Source organism: Primulina tabacum, chromosome 9, assembly GCF_025594145.1.
Source record: "Primulina tabacum isolate GXHZ01 chromosome 9, ASM2559414v2, whole genome shotgun sequence".
Lineage (NCBI taxonomy): Eukaryota > Viridiplantae > Streptophyta > Magnoliopsida > Lamiales > Gesneriaceae > Primulina > Primulina tabacum.
Window position 1 is genome coordinate 26,855,475 of NC_134558.1, and position 14,257 is coordinate 26,869,731.

The 14,257-nt window shown below is 33.9% G+C and overlaps 1 protein-coding gene across 2 annotated transcripts; it reads left to right on the forward strand.

Annotated features, from left to right (window-relative positions):
• The first annotated feature begins 5,520 nt into the window (after positions 1-5,520).
• Positions 5,521-9,860, forward strand: LOC142555058 (membrane-bound transcription factor site-2 protease homolog). Of its 2 annotated transcripts, none has more exons than XM_075665706.1 (10): positions 5,521-5,681; positions 5,764-5,829; positions 5,935-6,001; positions 6,327-6,395; positions 7,091-7,194; positions 7,834-7,981; positions 8,094-8,174; positions 8,261-8,707; positions 8,808-9,116; positions 9,293-9,859. In XM_075665706.1, exons 1-10 carry the CDS (start codon positions 5,584-5,586, stop codon positions 9,455-9,457), a joined length of 1,554 nt encoding a protein of 517 aa, XP_075521821.1. In that variant the 5' UTR covers positions 5,521-5,583; the 3' UTR covers positions 9,458-9,859. The 2 variants fall into 2 exon arrangements, with proteins under 2 accessions (XP_075521821.1, XP_075521822.1); XM_075665707.1 differs by having other exon boundaries at positions 5,623-5,681; positions 5,764-5,825; positions 9,293-9,860.
• Positions 9,861-14,257: the final 4,397 nt, after the last annotated feature.

Sequence of the window (14,257 nt, forward strand, 5' to 3'; positions counted from 1 at the left end):
CGGTGGTCCCTGAAATAGCTTCTTCCCTGGCTTCCCCTGGAATGGCCTCTTGAACTGAGGTCGCTGCTGATGCTGTTGCGGCGGTGCCTGATAGGGCCTCTTGCCCTGCCTAGTCGATCTCAATGTTCTTTTGGTCCTGCTCTGCTGCCATGGCTCTAGATACTGTAACGGCATAAGTAGTCGGACCAGCAACCCTCACATCACGGCGCAGGATCGGCCGTAAACCGTCCATAAAATGCCTCAGCTTCCCTTGGGCATCATTAGCTATCAGGGCACAAAGTGACACCCCCTTTCAAACTTTCTGACAAAGTCTGTCACGCTACTGTCTCCCTGTCACAGAGTCATGAACCCTCTAGTCAAGATGGATCGTACTTCTTCAGTGAAGTACTTGGAGTAGAATACCTCTTTAAATCTATTCCATGTCAGTGTTTGCAAGTTCACTGACACCGATGCACTATCCCACCACAATCTGGCGTCCCCTGTCAGAAGGAATGTGGCACACCTGACCCAATCTTCATCTTGCAGCTCCATAAAAGCAAAAATCACCTCGATAGATTTAATCCATCCTTCAGCTGTCATCGGGTCAGTAGTCCCCGAGAACTCCTTAGGATTCATCCTCCTAAACCTTTCGTACACAGCCTCTGGTCTGGGCCTCGCCCCCGTGTCCACTGCCGCCTGGTTCCCCGCAAATTGTGTGAAGAACTGAGTCATACCTGCAAGCATCTGTGCCTGCATATCTGGCAGGTGGAGGAGGAGGAGCGTCACTCCCCTCCTCTCATCCCTCTCTGTCCTCATCCCTTGGTTCCCGGTTAATCATGCGTCTAGGAGGCATACTGTTCCAACAATTTTCCCAACACGTAAACCCAATGTGCATGAATATAATATCAATGGCATAAGATGCACGTAATTTGAACTTAAAACATGGACATGCTGAAATCATGACTTAATGCTTAATATATGGAATAATTCAAAACCTTAAAACTTACAGACTTGAGGTGTGGCTTCGTGAGCTTCTCGCAACTGGCAGTAGGCGTAACCCTTTACAAGAACACCGTTCTGATACCAACTGTAACGTACCGTATTTTGAACTACTTGAAATTTGCGGAAAAATAAAAATTTTCTTAAATATAAAATAAACTTTCAAATTGTGATCATAAATAAAATGTCCAACCAAAAGTATTTGCAATAAGACAGATCACATATAAAGTTTGCTAAAGAAAAATACTTGTTTAAACATTATAATCCAAAATGTAAAATCAGAGTAGTTGAAGCATCGCATAAAAACTTAAAAACATGGGTGGTCCTCGGGTTTAGCCTCCCGCTCAGTCCAAGCCAGCTCACTGGTCCCCACCTCTCGTCTCCTCAAATTCATCCTCACCTGCATCGATCAAGTCTATTGAGTCTAAATACTCAACATGTATAAACTAGGCATAACAAGTATTACGTAGTAAAACCACATCCAATCTTTAAAATATAACGTACATACTTGAAACGTGAACATGCGTGTAAAAGCTTGAACTTACATACATAACATAGACGTGCCTATAACGTGAAACTTTTCTGAAACATACTTGCAACATACATACTTGAACATATGTGAATTTCATCATTTTGCGTAGAGATATGTTTCAAAGCAAGTGACCCATACATAAATACGCATGATCAGACTAAACCACAGTACTATGCTGACAGGGAAGATCCACTGCCACATACATGAGATCCCCGTTCATGCTTTAACGGGTGGATTGGTCCCTGGTCATGCTTTACCGCTTTCCAATCCTGATCTAAATCCGGTCATGCTTTACCGGGGTGGATTGGTCTCTGGTCATGTTTTACCGCTTTCCAATCTCATACATAATTTGGTCACAGGACATTTAGCATACCTCAAAAACTTGAAATATTTTCTTTTGCATGTCGAACATACTTACTTACTTGGCGTTGAGGGATTCGTTGGATCTCGCTTGGGGTCACTGCTGCACATACTAACATGAGTTCAAATACTTACCTTGCATAACTTAGACATAATAGCCATGCTCACCCCCAAACTTGGTCATTTCCTTACAACGTCTAAATCTATCGTGTCTCGACCTTGATTAATCATCGCACTAACCGAAGACCTGGAACCCCAAAGCAAACAATATATTAATCCTCAAATATGTAAGACACGGACCCCGTGCACCCTTCCGGGTCCGGGTCCGTGTAGGTATTGTATCTTCACTCTACGGAAATAACCAAGGCACGCACCCCATGTAAGGGTCCATCTACAGGTTCGTGTACCTACTGGATTTTGACACCTCGAAGAAACAAAGGCACGGACCCCGTGCCAGGGTCCGTGTACCTACTGTGAACGTAAACGAACGGGAATTCTTATACTCATGGCTTATTCCTCCTAACTTGATCATATTGACCGAGAAATGACACCTCGAGACCCATCCTAGGATACCATGGCACTGAATCAAGCCTATAAAAACGCCCCAAAACAACTACGCATCACAAACAACGCAAAAACCCGTGAACACGACAATTTACACCAAAGGCATTCCTACGACTTCTAATTCCACCCGGTGCCTAATGACACGAAACGAAACACCAACAATCATCCCAACATCATTCTCGACATACCTAAACACAGAAGCGATCACCCGTCGACCCCCAACGAAGCCTGCAACAATAAAACTTCAAGAACACATCAAGAACGTATTTTTCAGAAAACGCAGTTTGAGCAGTCCCACAAAAAATGGCCATAACTCACTCAATTCTTATCCAAATATTTTGAATTTTATATCAAATCGAAGGCTATCAAAAAGTTCTACGTTTCATATGTTGAAAGTTTTCCAGAAAATCGACCGAAAAGTCGCAGTGATTAAAAAGACATCAAAATCGAGTTTTGAGATCCAAAAACCGTTTCAAAAGTGATCCAACCATATTTGCTCAAACTCTTACATAACATACACATGGTTTTCATACAATAAACATCAAAATATTTACTATGACAAGATCGATACAGAAACGAAAGAATATACATGCCTTTTGACGATTTGAAATACCGAAACGACGATACCGAAGCGGGAAGGATGCGAAAGACGATCCGGAACGACCGTGGAACGATTTTCTTGCAACAAAACCCACGAAAACTTGCTGGAAAAACGAAGGGAGAGGGGCGGCTGCTCTTTCTTTTAAAACCCTAGGTTTTCTCTCTCAAAAATCTGAAATAGAGTGTAAAGAATTGTGTGTGTGCAAATTGTATATGTGGTGTGTGTAAAAACATGTAAGTGTGTGTGAGTGTGTGTAACGTGTGTGTGTGATTAATTAGGGGTAATTAGATTGCTTAATGATAAGTAAAAATGTTAGTTAAAACTTAATCCCCTCTACTCTTACAAAATTCCCTAATTAACAAAATAAAATGCACAATGACTAAACTTTAAAAATTTTAAAATCTTAAAATCACCTAATAAATTAATTAGGCTTTTAAAATGCTAAAAATTAAATAAATCATTTAAAATGCCCCAATCCTAACTTAAATAAAATACCGCGTTAAAATTGCCAAAATCGTCGTCGGTCTCTTTTCCTCGATCCCGCATCGAATAATCGCCTGAAACTTGAAACTCAAGAAAACATTTAACGTGCATCACATAAACATAAATAATTAAAATAATGCGATTTAAATAGATCATGCATCGCTAAAAGTAAATTTTAAATTTAAATAAATGATTTAACAGTTAAATAAATGCATGAGATTTTACGTGTACTGATTTTGAGCACTACACTTTGTGTATCTTACAAAAATAAAACTTATCAAAGTTTAATTAATTTGTGGTGTTTGTCAATTGTTTTTCACTCGGATTGTCAAGGACAAGTTTTTGAAGACTTGTTTGATATAAATTTTTATTTATCATGTTAGTTATTACTAAAACACGTGATTTAGGGGTGAATACACGTTACTTGTTTTCAAATTTAAAGATCGAGGGTTAAAGAATCTTGTTGTTTATTGAATTCAGGACGCGACTGGTTTAGACCGTGTTTGACTTTTTTGCATAATCAGATGTAATACAAATAAATTGGCAGCTGGACTCCTGAAAACAACTCGATGCTCTTATTGTCATTACCAAAACTTAGAGTGATTTATATTCTTGGCAAAAACTTGTGTAAGACGATCTCACGGATCGTATTTTGTGAGCAAATCTATTATTTGGGTTATCCATGAAAAATATTACTTTTTATGCTAAGAGTATTACTTTTTATTGTGAATATCGGTAGGGTTAACCCGTCTCACAGATAAAGATTCGTGAAATCGTCTCACAAAAGACCTACTCTATATTCTTATAGTTACATTAATTGCAAATATTTTAGTGTACTTATTCTATACTTTTAGATACAAAGAATTTTCTAGTTTATTTTGTTGTTAGACATATTATAAAAAATCATGATATTTTTCATATAAAAATTTATTTAAATAAATGAAATTATTTTAGTTTTTATTATTTATTAATATTGAAAAATTATTGTTAAGCATTAATGAAAAATACTTGTTAATTAAATAAACATGTTAAATCGACATGAAGAATTGAAATTTAATTGTAATAAATTTAATATTTACTTATTTATCATTTTTTTAAATCAAATTGATAAGTTATTTATATTGATTGATGAAAATATTATAAATAAATAGAATTTTTTTCACGCTCAAGTGTCAGTTCAATGAAATAAATAAAAATTACATTCATAAATTACAAAATTCACAGAGTTTTATTAAAAAATGTATAAATATATATAAAAGTCTCACTAAATAAATCTTTAAGAGTTCGTGAAAATTTTTAGAATTTCGTGAGATTCTACAGACGTAAGTAAAAATCTAACAATTTCATAAAATTTTGTCATTTTAAAAAATCAACAAATTTTTATAATGAATACACCGTGACCCCTCCTAAAAGTCCACTGCAATTTTGGTTCAGTAGGTCTCGTATAAGATAAGTCGATCCGATCTATATTTACAACAAAAAATAATATTTTTGATAAAAAAAATCGAATCTGAGAACAATCTATGTAACACCGTAGTTTTCGTGACTTTGAATATTTTCAAACTCTTATAATATTTTTAAAGGTAATGATTGATTTTTTAAAATTTTAGTTTATTTTTTAATATCTATACTATTTTATTAAGTTTGAGACACTTAGAGTAACTAACTTTAATGTCATGGTCTGTTTTAATAATTATATATACTAAAAAAAGTTATATGTAGTTCAATGGATAGAGTTATTGTCTATTTTGGTTTATGTTATATGTTCAATTTTCAATGAAGTCATTTTTATTTTTTTATTTTTTAATTTATTTTTTTAATTAATTTTTTTAATTTATATATCAAAATTACAATGTAATTTTTATTATAATTATATTTTAATACTCATTTAAATATAAATCAAATAAATTATAAAAAATATTATACTAACGAATTATTATTATATAATGGTTGATTATTCAATCTTGATAATTTAAATACTTTCGTTCACTTTGGTAGAGCCGATGAATTCTCTCCAAAACTTTCCCTTTTCAATCAATTTTTCTCTGAAAATTTTACAGCGGAGATGATGGATGGCAGCCGAGGGAGAAGAGGACGGATCAATCCGCCGGTGCTGCCTTTACGCTCTTCCATTAGCCAACTCTCCAACACCGTCTCGTGCTGGTGAGTTAACCACACTAGCATTGATTTCGTTTACTTCTTGTAAATTTAACGCTGTTGTTTCTGATTATTTGATATTTTATAGGTATTGCGATTTCAAGTTTTTGATCCTCAATGACCCCCTTTTCCATTTCGGTCGACGATACTCTAGGTTGGAGTTGGGATTCTTTAATTTACGTTTCTTGAATGTTGTGTATTAATGCATGATATAAGTATTGTGATATAGAAATCGAGTCTCATTTTGGAATGGTGACAGGTGGTTTAGAGTGTGGTTCACCATGGGAATTGGGTTTGGTATAGCAACCCTTATTGGAGTTACAGTGGTCAGTGGCTTCAGCCTTCATTGCCCTACTTTGTTCTGGATACTTTTTCGTACTAATTACATGTAGTATATCTCATAATTGCTAAGAACTCCATCAATAAAAAAATATCTATTAACTCACGGTGTTTCAAATTTTGAGGACACAAGTCTTCATATTTTCAAATTTTGAGCACACATACCCTTGTCCGTAGTAGTTTTCAAGGATATGTGTTCTTAGGATTTGAAAAAGGAGGTAAAAGTAATAGAAGGTTTTCAACAATCTTGAGATAGGGGTAGAGTGTGTAATTAACCTTGCTTTTTTTTTTATGGTGAATTTTTATTTTCAGGTCCTTCTCTGTGAATTAGGTTCACTGCTTGTTTACCGAGGGAATACCTTCTTTGGACTTCCCTTTTTGGTCAGTACAGTGTTTTGCTTTGATCTCACCCTTTATTGCTTGTTGGTTCTAAGATAAAATATTGAGGTTACTACCATTTGTAGCTATGGTTGGGCATTGATATGATGCATGCCAACTCTTAAGTATGTGTTAATTTAATTGTAATAAGTTGGTGTATGAGTCGAAGAGCTGAGTTCCTTGTAGCGCATCCCAAATTGTGTGATTTGCAACTTGCGTGGTGCATTACAATGAGTGCCTTTGGATATAGAACTCTGATTGGGAAAAAACTATTTTCAGCAGAAGTGTTTTTTTTTTTAATTTTAAAATTCATGTTTTAATAAAGAATCTGTAATAAAAGAAGTGTTTCAAAAAGTTAAGCTAGAAAATGGGGCTCTTAGTGCTTAAGCTTAAGCTTCTCCTTAAGAAGCAAAATCGCATTTTGTTACTATTTTACTCAAACACATAGCTGCTTCCGCCTTTAGTTTTGGGAAAAAACACACCTGTAAGCTCTATGTAGTAAAAAAAAATGTAAGCTAAGTGGTATTTTATTCGAAGTATCAAATTAGTCCATGCAGCCGTTGAGATTATTGGCTATTGATGTTTCATATTCATAATTCATGGTTTTCCAAGAGGAATAGGGCCTGAAAAATGAATATCATGCTTTTGCTGTTGCTTTGACTATATGATGGTTATGTTACTTTCTTATTCTTGTGCAGTTTACAGGTCTGAACATTTCGTTTCCGAGCTTTGTGTACTTGTGTGTATCTTCAATTGTATCAGTTCTTGTCCATGAGTTTGGACATGCACTTGCTGCAGCAAGGTTAAAATTCCCCTCTTCCTCTTAACAGCATTACACCACCTTCATATGCCCACTAAATTTTAAGCAGTTAACTTTATCTACTAAAAGACATAGTTGACTTTGCTGTTACCATGCAATCTCCATTTACTATAAACGAAAATAACTCTAGGAGCGGCAATATCTCGATGCTGTAGTCATAGTGATATGATCACCGAATAGGTATTGTGTGAGTCTGTGAGATATGGCTTTGTGGCTTACAATATGGGATTTATTCCAGAGGGTGGGCTATATGTTGCTTCAATACACCATGCTAGCAGTATCCATGAAGGTTAATGTTTCATTGTGAGATTTCTTGGTATTCTTGTTGGCATTTATTATTTCACAATGCAAAATATATGTTCTGATTGTTACAGAAGTAGTTCAGTTCATGCACGACTTAGAGCCCCTGGGAATCTTTGTAGCTAGAAGGGCACTTGTGTTTGTTATCAGGCATTACTTACAAATGACAACATAAATGATGCAGACTCTGTTTCTGTAATGTTATTCTTCCGGCTGTCTTGTTATCCACATTCGTACCAGTTGATGTATTGATTGAATAATGAGATAGAGGATCAATCTCACAACAGTTAATGTAAGTGTGACTTCTTCTATGGGCTGCAGTGAGGGTGTACACACAGAGTATATTGCCATCTTTTTGGCAGTGTTTTTTCCAGGAGCAGTGGTGGCTTTCAATTATGCATCATTACAGGCATTACCTGCGGTGGCTTCCCTACGTATATACTGTGCTGGAATTTGGCACAATGCAGTGGTGAGTGCCGGAACCATATTTGTTTATAAATATTAGATTGATTTGTATTCGGGAAATAATATATGCTTCTTGACACTAATATACTGATATGCCTCACCATCATCTTGTGCAGTTTTGTGGAGTTTGCACCTTAGTGTTGTTCCTTCTTCCCTATATTTTGAGCCCATTTTACACTTATGGTGAACATCCCATGGTATGGTATCAAACACGAGTGATTTCTAGTTTCTCGCTCCATGGTTGTGTTTGTCAAACTGAATTTTACTTGTTAATTGTTTATAGGTCATGGACGTGGCTCTATATTCTCCGTTGTCCGGTTATCTTTCCCCTCGTGATGTAATAGTTTCTTTAGATGACACCCACATCCATACAACAGAAGAGTGGAAGCTCATCATTATGTCGCTGACTGAGCAGAATAAATTGCACAGCTCGGGGCAAGAAATAGTAGATGGCCATAAAGGGTACTGTGTTCCGCATTCTTTAATTCAAGAAAGCACTCGCTCTCTTGGCAAAGGGAACGAAACAAAATGTCCAAACGAACTTACCACATTTGTATCTACCCCATGTCTGGATTCGAGTGAATATGAAAATAATGAACCTGATATCAATCTTCCGAAAAGATGGGGAAGTTTTCAGTGTTTGGATGCTATGGATGTTTTAAAGTTTAAAAAATGTTCATACAATAAGATGACAACTCCAACAAATAAAAGTGGTTGTGTTTGTTCAGAGGTAAAATAAAATATCTCTCTTTACCTTAATTAACATGGGTTATATATAGTAGTTTTTATATATAATGTGTATATATGTCCTGTAAAACTTGTGGGAACAGGTTGAATCTTGCTTGGCTCCAGTGCAGCATCCTGGTCAGCAATGGGTCGAGCTCACATTTTCAAGCTTTGATTGTCAGAATGTTGGACGAAATTCAGATGCCACAGATTCTAGCATTCGAGAAGGAAGTTGCCTTCAAACCTATGTGTTTGTAGGTGATGTAATCTCCATGGCACACTCAATCCATCTGACTTCATACCAACCTCGGTGGTATGCCGAATTTGCTGCATATCTTCCAAATACATTGGAACGATTTTTCACATGCTCCTTCCACGTCTCTATGTTGCTCGCTCTTCTTAACAGCTTGCCGGTGTGTTCTTATGACTATATATATGTTTTTATATTTGATAATACATAACCACGGTTCATTTTCGGTCAGCAATTTTTCATTTTGATACATGCTACATATGGCTAGATAAGGAGTAACGACGAATCCGGTTTCATATATACCTTTAAGTCTTTGTTTCTTTGTGAAATTAATTTCAGGTGTATTTTCTTGATGGTGAATCTATCTTAGAAGGTATTATACACCACAGCTTCAATTCGCTGAATTTCAGTAAGAGGCGGTTAATTCTTCGGTATTGCCTTCTCGGATGGACAATTATCTCAGTAACTTTGCTCCTGCAAATGGTATTACATAGAGTAGTGTAGCCAATTCCTTTTTATCAGGTTGCGCTAGGATCAAGTATTATATCTTCTTCAACTGATTTAGTTCGACCTTGCTCTGATGTAAGCCAACATTTTGATGTCAATGTGATATCGCCCACATTATATTTGGTCATTGCGTGGTGGTGAACTACCAATGTTATCCTTCAAAATCAATATCGATCATTTTTTCATCAGTCATTATGTGAGAGAGAATGATTGATTGATAAATGATCGATATTGATTTTGGTGGAAGCCTGAAAGGTGTCGTTAGTTGTTCAGTACAGGCAATTACTAATATAATGTTGGTGGGTGAAGTGTAAAAAGCGCTAGTAGAAAGTGTATGTCCATCTAGTTGACTGGAAAAATATTCATATCGTGACTGATGACATTTTGTTTTAAATGTTTATAATTTTAGAGTAGATCTCGTATGAGACGGTCTCACAAATCTTTATCTATGAGATAGGTCAATCATACCAATATTCACAATAATAAGTAATACTTTTAGCATAAAAAGTAATATTTTTTCGTGGATGATCCACATAAGAGATATGTCTCACAAAATACGATCTGTGAGATCGTTTTTGTTATAATTTTATTATTATGATATTAAAATATATTTATTACTTTCTATATACTCCTTAATTTAATATTACTGATTTACTGCCAAACTTAATGCCATATATATCATGATTAATAATAAAAATTTAATTATATTTGTAAGTAAAAGTAAAAAAAAAAACATATAATGCAGTAACTTATAAAAGATTCATATGAGATGAAAATAAAATTGAATGATAATAAATCTATATATCAAAATTTTAGTAGATAAATCTTCATTATCGAACAAAATATTGCATATAATATTGATTCAAACATTTTTAAAACGTTAAATAATATTTTTAACGAAAAATATTTTATTAGATTTAGTCGGCCAAAACAACAATTTCAAATTTGTTTACTTAGGAATGCATGTGCTCACACACACAATATGTTTGCAATATAAAAATTATAAACAAAACTATTTTTATATATAGAAAGAAATTTAAATAAATTAAAATGATAATCAATTATATAAAATAATTTTTTTAAAAAAATTAACTATCATATTTTCTCAATAATATGATGAAAATATAGTTTTTTTTAAATATTTTTGGAGGGAAAAAAAAAAAAAAAAAAAAGATCCCCAATAAATTGATATAGTGAGGGTATAATCAAAATACTGTAAATTTAAATAAATCTTGATCAGATCAATTAGAAGATAGTAATATTAGCTTGCCAGACACACGCGTGGTGTGTGAAAAATAGTAAATAAATATTACAAAATGTATATGTGATAAATATTGAAATTGAAAGATAAATATAAGGAATTTAAGATACTTTTATGGGGAAAATTTCAAAAAATGAAGATTCTTACAAGTATCTAGCTATTTCTTTTTATATTTGAATTTGATGTTGAGAAAGATATTGAGCGGCAATAAATTGCCAAAAACAACGCAAGGAAGTTGAGAGATATTTTCGGGACTTTGTAAAGAGACTCACCAACACACCAAAGTAGTTAGTTTAAGGGATTTAACTTTAATATATATTCGTAACACACATAATAGATCTAATAGTTATTAAAAAAATTAAAGTTATCAATTTTTGAAATTGAAATTATAGAAGAGAAGAAATAAAATGGAAAAATATTTATAAAAATATGAAATTCATTGGTTAAATTACAATTTTGAAATTATGAAAAAACTTCACCAACATAAAAAAATTTGGTTAGTATGAGTTGTTTTAACATTAATTCATAGTATAAATATTAGTAATCATTGCCTTTGATTTCTACATGCTCAAATAATTTAATTATTTTAAGAGATAAATATTAAAAAAACTAAAAAGAGGAAAAAACTTGTGAGATTTGGCTTTTGAGTTGAAATTAAATATGAAGAAGTTTGAGAAGAAATGGGAAGAAAATGGAGAGAAATATGAAGAGTAAAAATAAGTTAACATCATTAAAGTCACATAAAAATTCATCTAGGGTTAAATTGGAAATAAATTTTAGTGTCATATCGATACACCAAAATGCTTACTATGAGATGAACTAATCAGGCACCTTACGGTTTTCATATCCGTGTTGTCTCCGATGAAGTCTGCCGACTTCATTATGCAGCATCTCAGGCCGGGATTTATTGGGAAGGAATAGGGTCTTGGGTTGCGGTTGGTAAAGGGTGGCTTAACGAGTTTTAAGGAAAACCAGAGTTCACTGGATACAGACCTGGTCTGGCTCGTGGTACTGATGTTAGATTAATTTTATATTATATGAATTTATATATGAATAATTATGTATTGTATGTTGTTTATTAATTTTAAACTCAAATTAAAATGATAGGTTAAAGTTTAAATTAATGGATTTTATTGTATATGATACATTGCGAATGTTAGTTTCAACATAAATTATATTCCTATTTTAAATTGCTCCAACTTCAAATCATGGCAAAAGAATTTTTTTTTATAGTTCTCGGAGTCATGGACTTAGACCTTGTGTTAATGGTTGATTCTCTTCTTGCGATTATGAATAAGAATACTTCTGATGAAAAGAAGAAATTCGAAAGACGGGAAATGTCGAATTGCACGTGTATGATGATCACAAAATGGACCATTCTGGAAACATACAGGGGCACAATGTCTAGTGACATTGTTACATCCAATGGAATTCTTTGTGTATCCCACAAATTAGCACAAATTGGCTTACTATCTAATTTGTCTCTCATTGTCTGCTTTACATAAACAAGACATGCCCACATTCTTAGTAAAGTATTTGGGTGGATTTTATCCATATCTCATATGGATTTTTATCCACTTCATTTGTATAGATTTGGTTCAACAACATACCCATAGTTTCAAGTGCAAATCCCCAAAAAGATATCGGCAATTCAGTGAATCTCATCATATATCGAACCATAGCCATCAATGTTCGATTACGTCTTTTGACACACCATTCATTTGGTGTGTGGCAAGTGGGGTCCACTGTGAGAAAATTTCATTTTTTAAGGTAGTCTTAAAATTCAGTACATAAGTATTCTTCAACTCGATCAGATCGAAGTGTAGCAATACTCTTTCATATTTGTTTCTCTACTTCAGCTCTGAATTCTTTGAACTTTTTAAAAGCTTCGGACTTGTATTTCGTTAATACACATACTCGTCCTTGAAAAGTTATCAGTAAAGGTAATGAAGTAGGATTGACCATATTTCAAGCTAACACTTAGCGGGACACATACATCAGTATGAATCAAATCCAATAGATTATCTGTATATTCCACTTTCCCTAGAAAATGGGCTTTAATCATCTTTCTTTTCAGACAGAACTCACATGTTTCAAAAGAGTTGATATCTAGCATGTCAAACATGCAATCTCCTATTAGCTTGTACATCCTTATTTGAGAAATATGTTATAGCCTTGCGTGCCATAAGTGTATTTGATGTAGACTGTCTTGTTTTCTTTTGTTTGTTGTTGATATTGTGTTTACTTGGATGTCTTTAATTGGAACATCTTTTATTCTTAACTTATTGATATCGTCGTTTTGTAATTTGTATGTTTCAATTAAACTCTAATTCTTGTAAATATTGTAAACAAATTTAGCAAATAAACAAGAAAATCATATTTATCAAGCAGAGAAATGGAAATAATGTTTTTAACAAAGTCAAGAACAATTGTAAACAAATTTAGCAAATAAACAAGAAAATCATATTTATCAAGCATAGAAATGGAAATAATGTTTTTAACAAAGTCAAGAACAAATAAAACATCTAATAAAAGTAACTTCAAATTATTGTTTAATACTAAATAAATGTCTCATACGACCCTCACAACAACTTTTGTTTCATTGCCCATACTCAGGAAGGTCTCACAATTCCTTAATCTTCTACTTCTTTTCATCATCTGCAATTCATTGAATAGATGAGATCCACATCCAGTATCTAATACCCAAGAAGTTGAATTAATTGAGACATGTACTTCAATATAAAACATACCATTGCCAGAACTCTTCCGCGCTAAATATTCCATGCAATTGCGCTTCCAATGTCTAGTTTTATTGCAATGGAAGCAAACATCTTCTGTCTTATCAAGCTTTGTGGGACCTTTAGAAGAGTTTGGAGATTGTTTCTTACTTGGTTTGTTTTCTTGGAAGGAGCAGAATGTTTCTTTCCCTTCTTTTTTAAGCCTTTCTTCGTCCTAGACGAGGAGCCCAGGGAAACATTTTTATACTTTTTTATGTGGCTTCATAGTTAGTAAGAATGTTGACCAACTCTTCAAAGCTGACCTCCAAGTTGTTCATATTGATGTTCATCACAAACTCATCAAAAGACGGCGGTAGTGACAACAATAGAATGTCTGTGGACAATTCATTTGGAATAACAAGGTCCAGGCCCACAAGTTTATCGATGAGCCCAATCATCCTCACACCATGCTCGTGGATGAGGCCCCTTCTCGTAAGCTCATTAACAATAGTGACGCGATTCTTCAAACACGAAAAGCAAACGCGCTCAAAAATCGGAGTCACGCCCTCGATTCGATGAAATAAAGAAACGGTTGTGTTGTCCCGATCTTTTTTAAACAAGTAATTGTGTAATATTCACCTCTAAATTACGAAGAATTTAACAACAAATATTAACGAGATAAACAATTGGAATTCAAAACGAACCTTCAAAAAACTCGTCTTTGACAATCCGAGTGAAGAACAATCGACAAATGTCACAAAGTATTAAACTTTGATAAGTTTGATTTAAGAAACACACGAATGTGTATACAAAGCCACG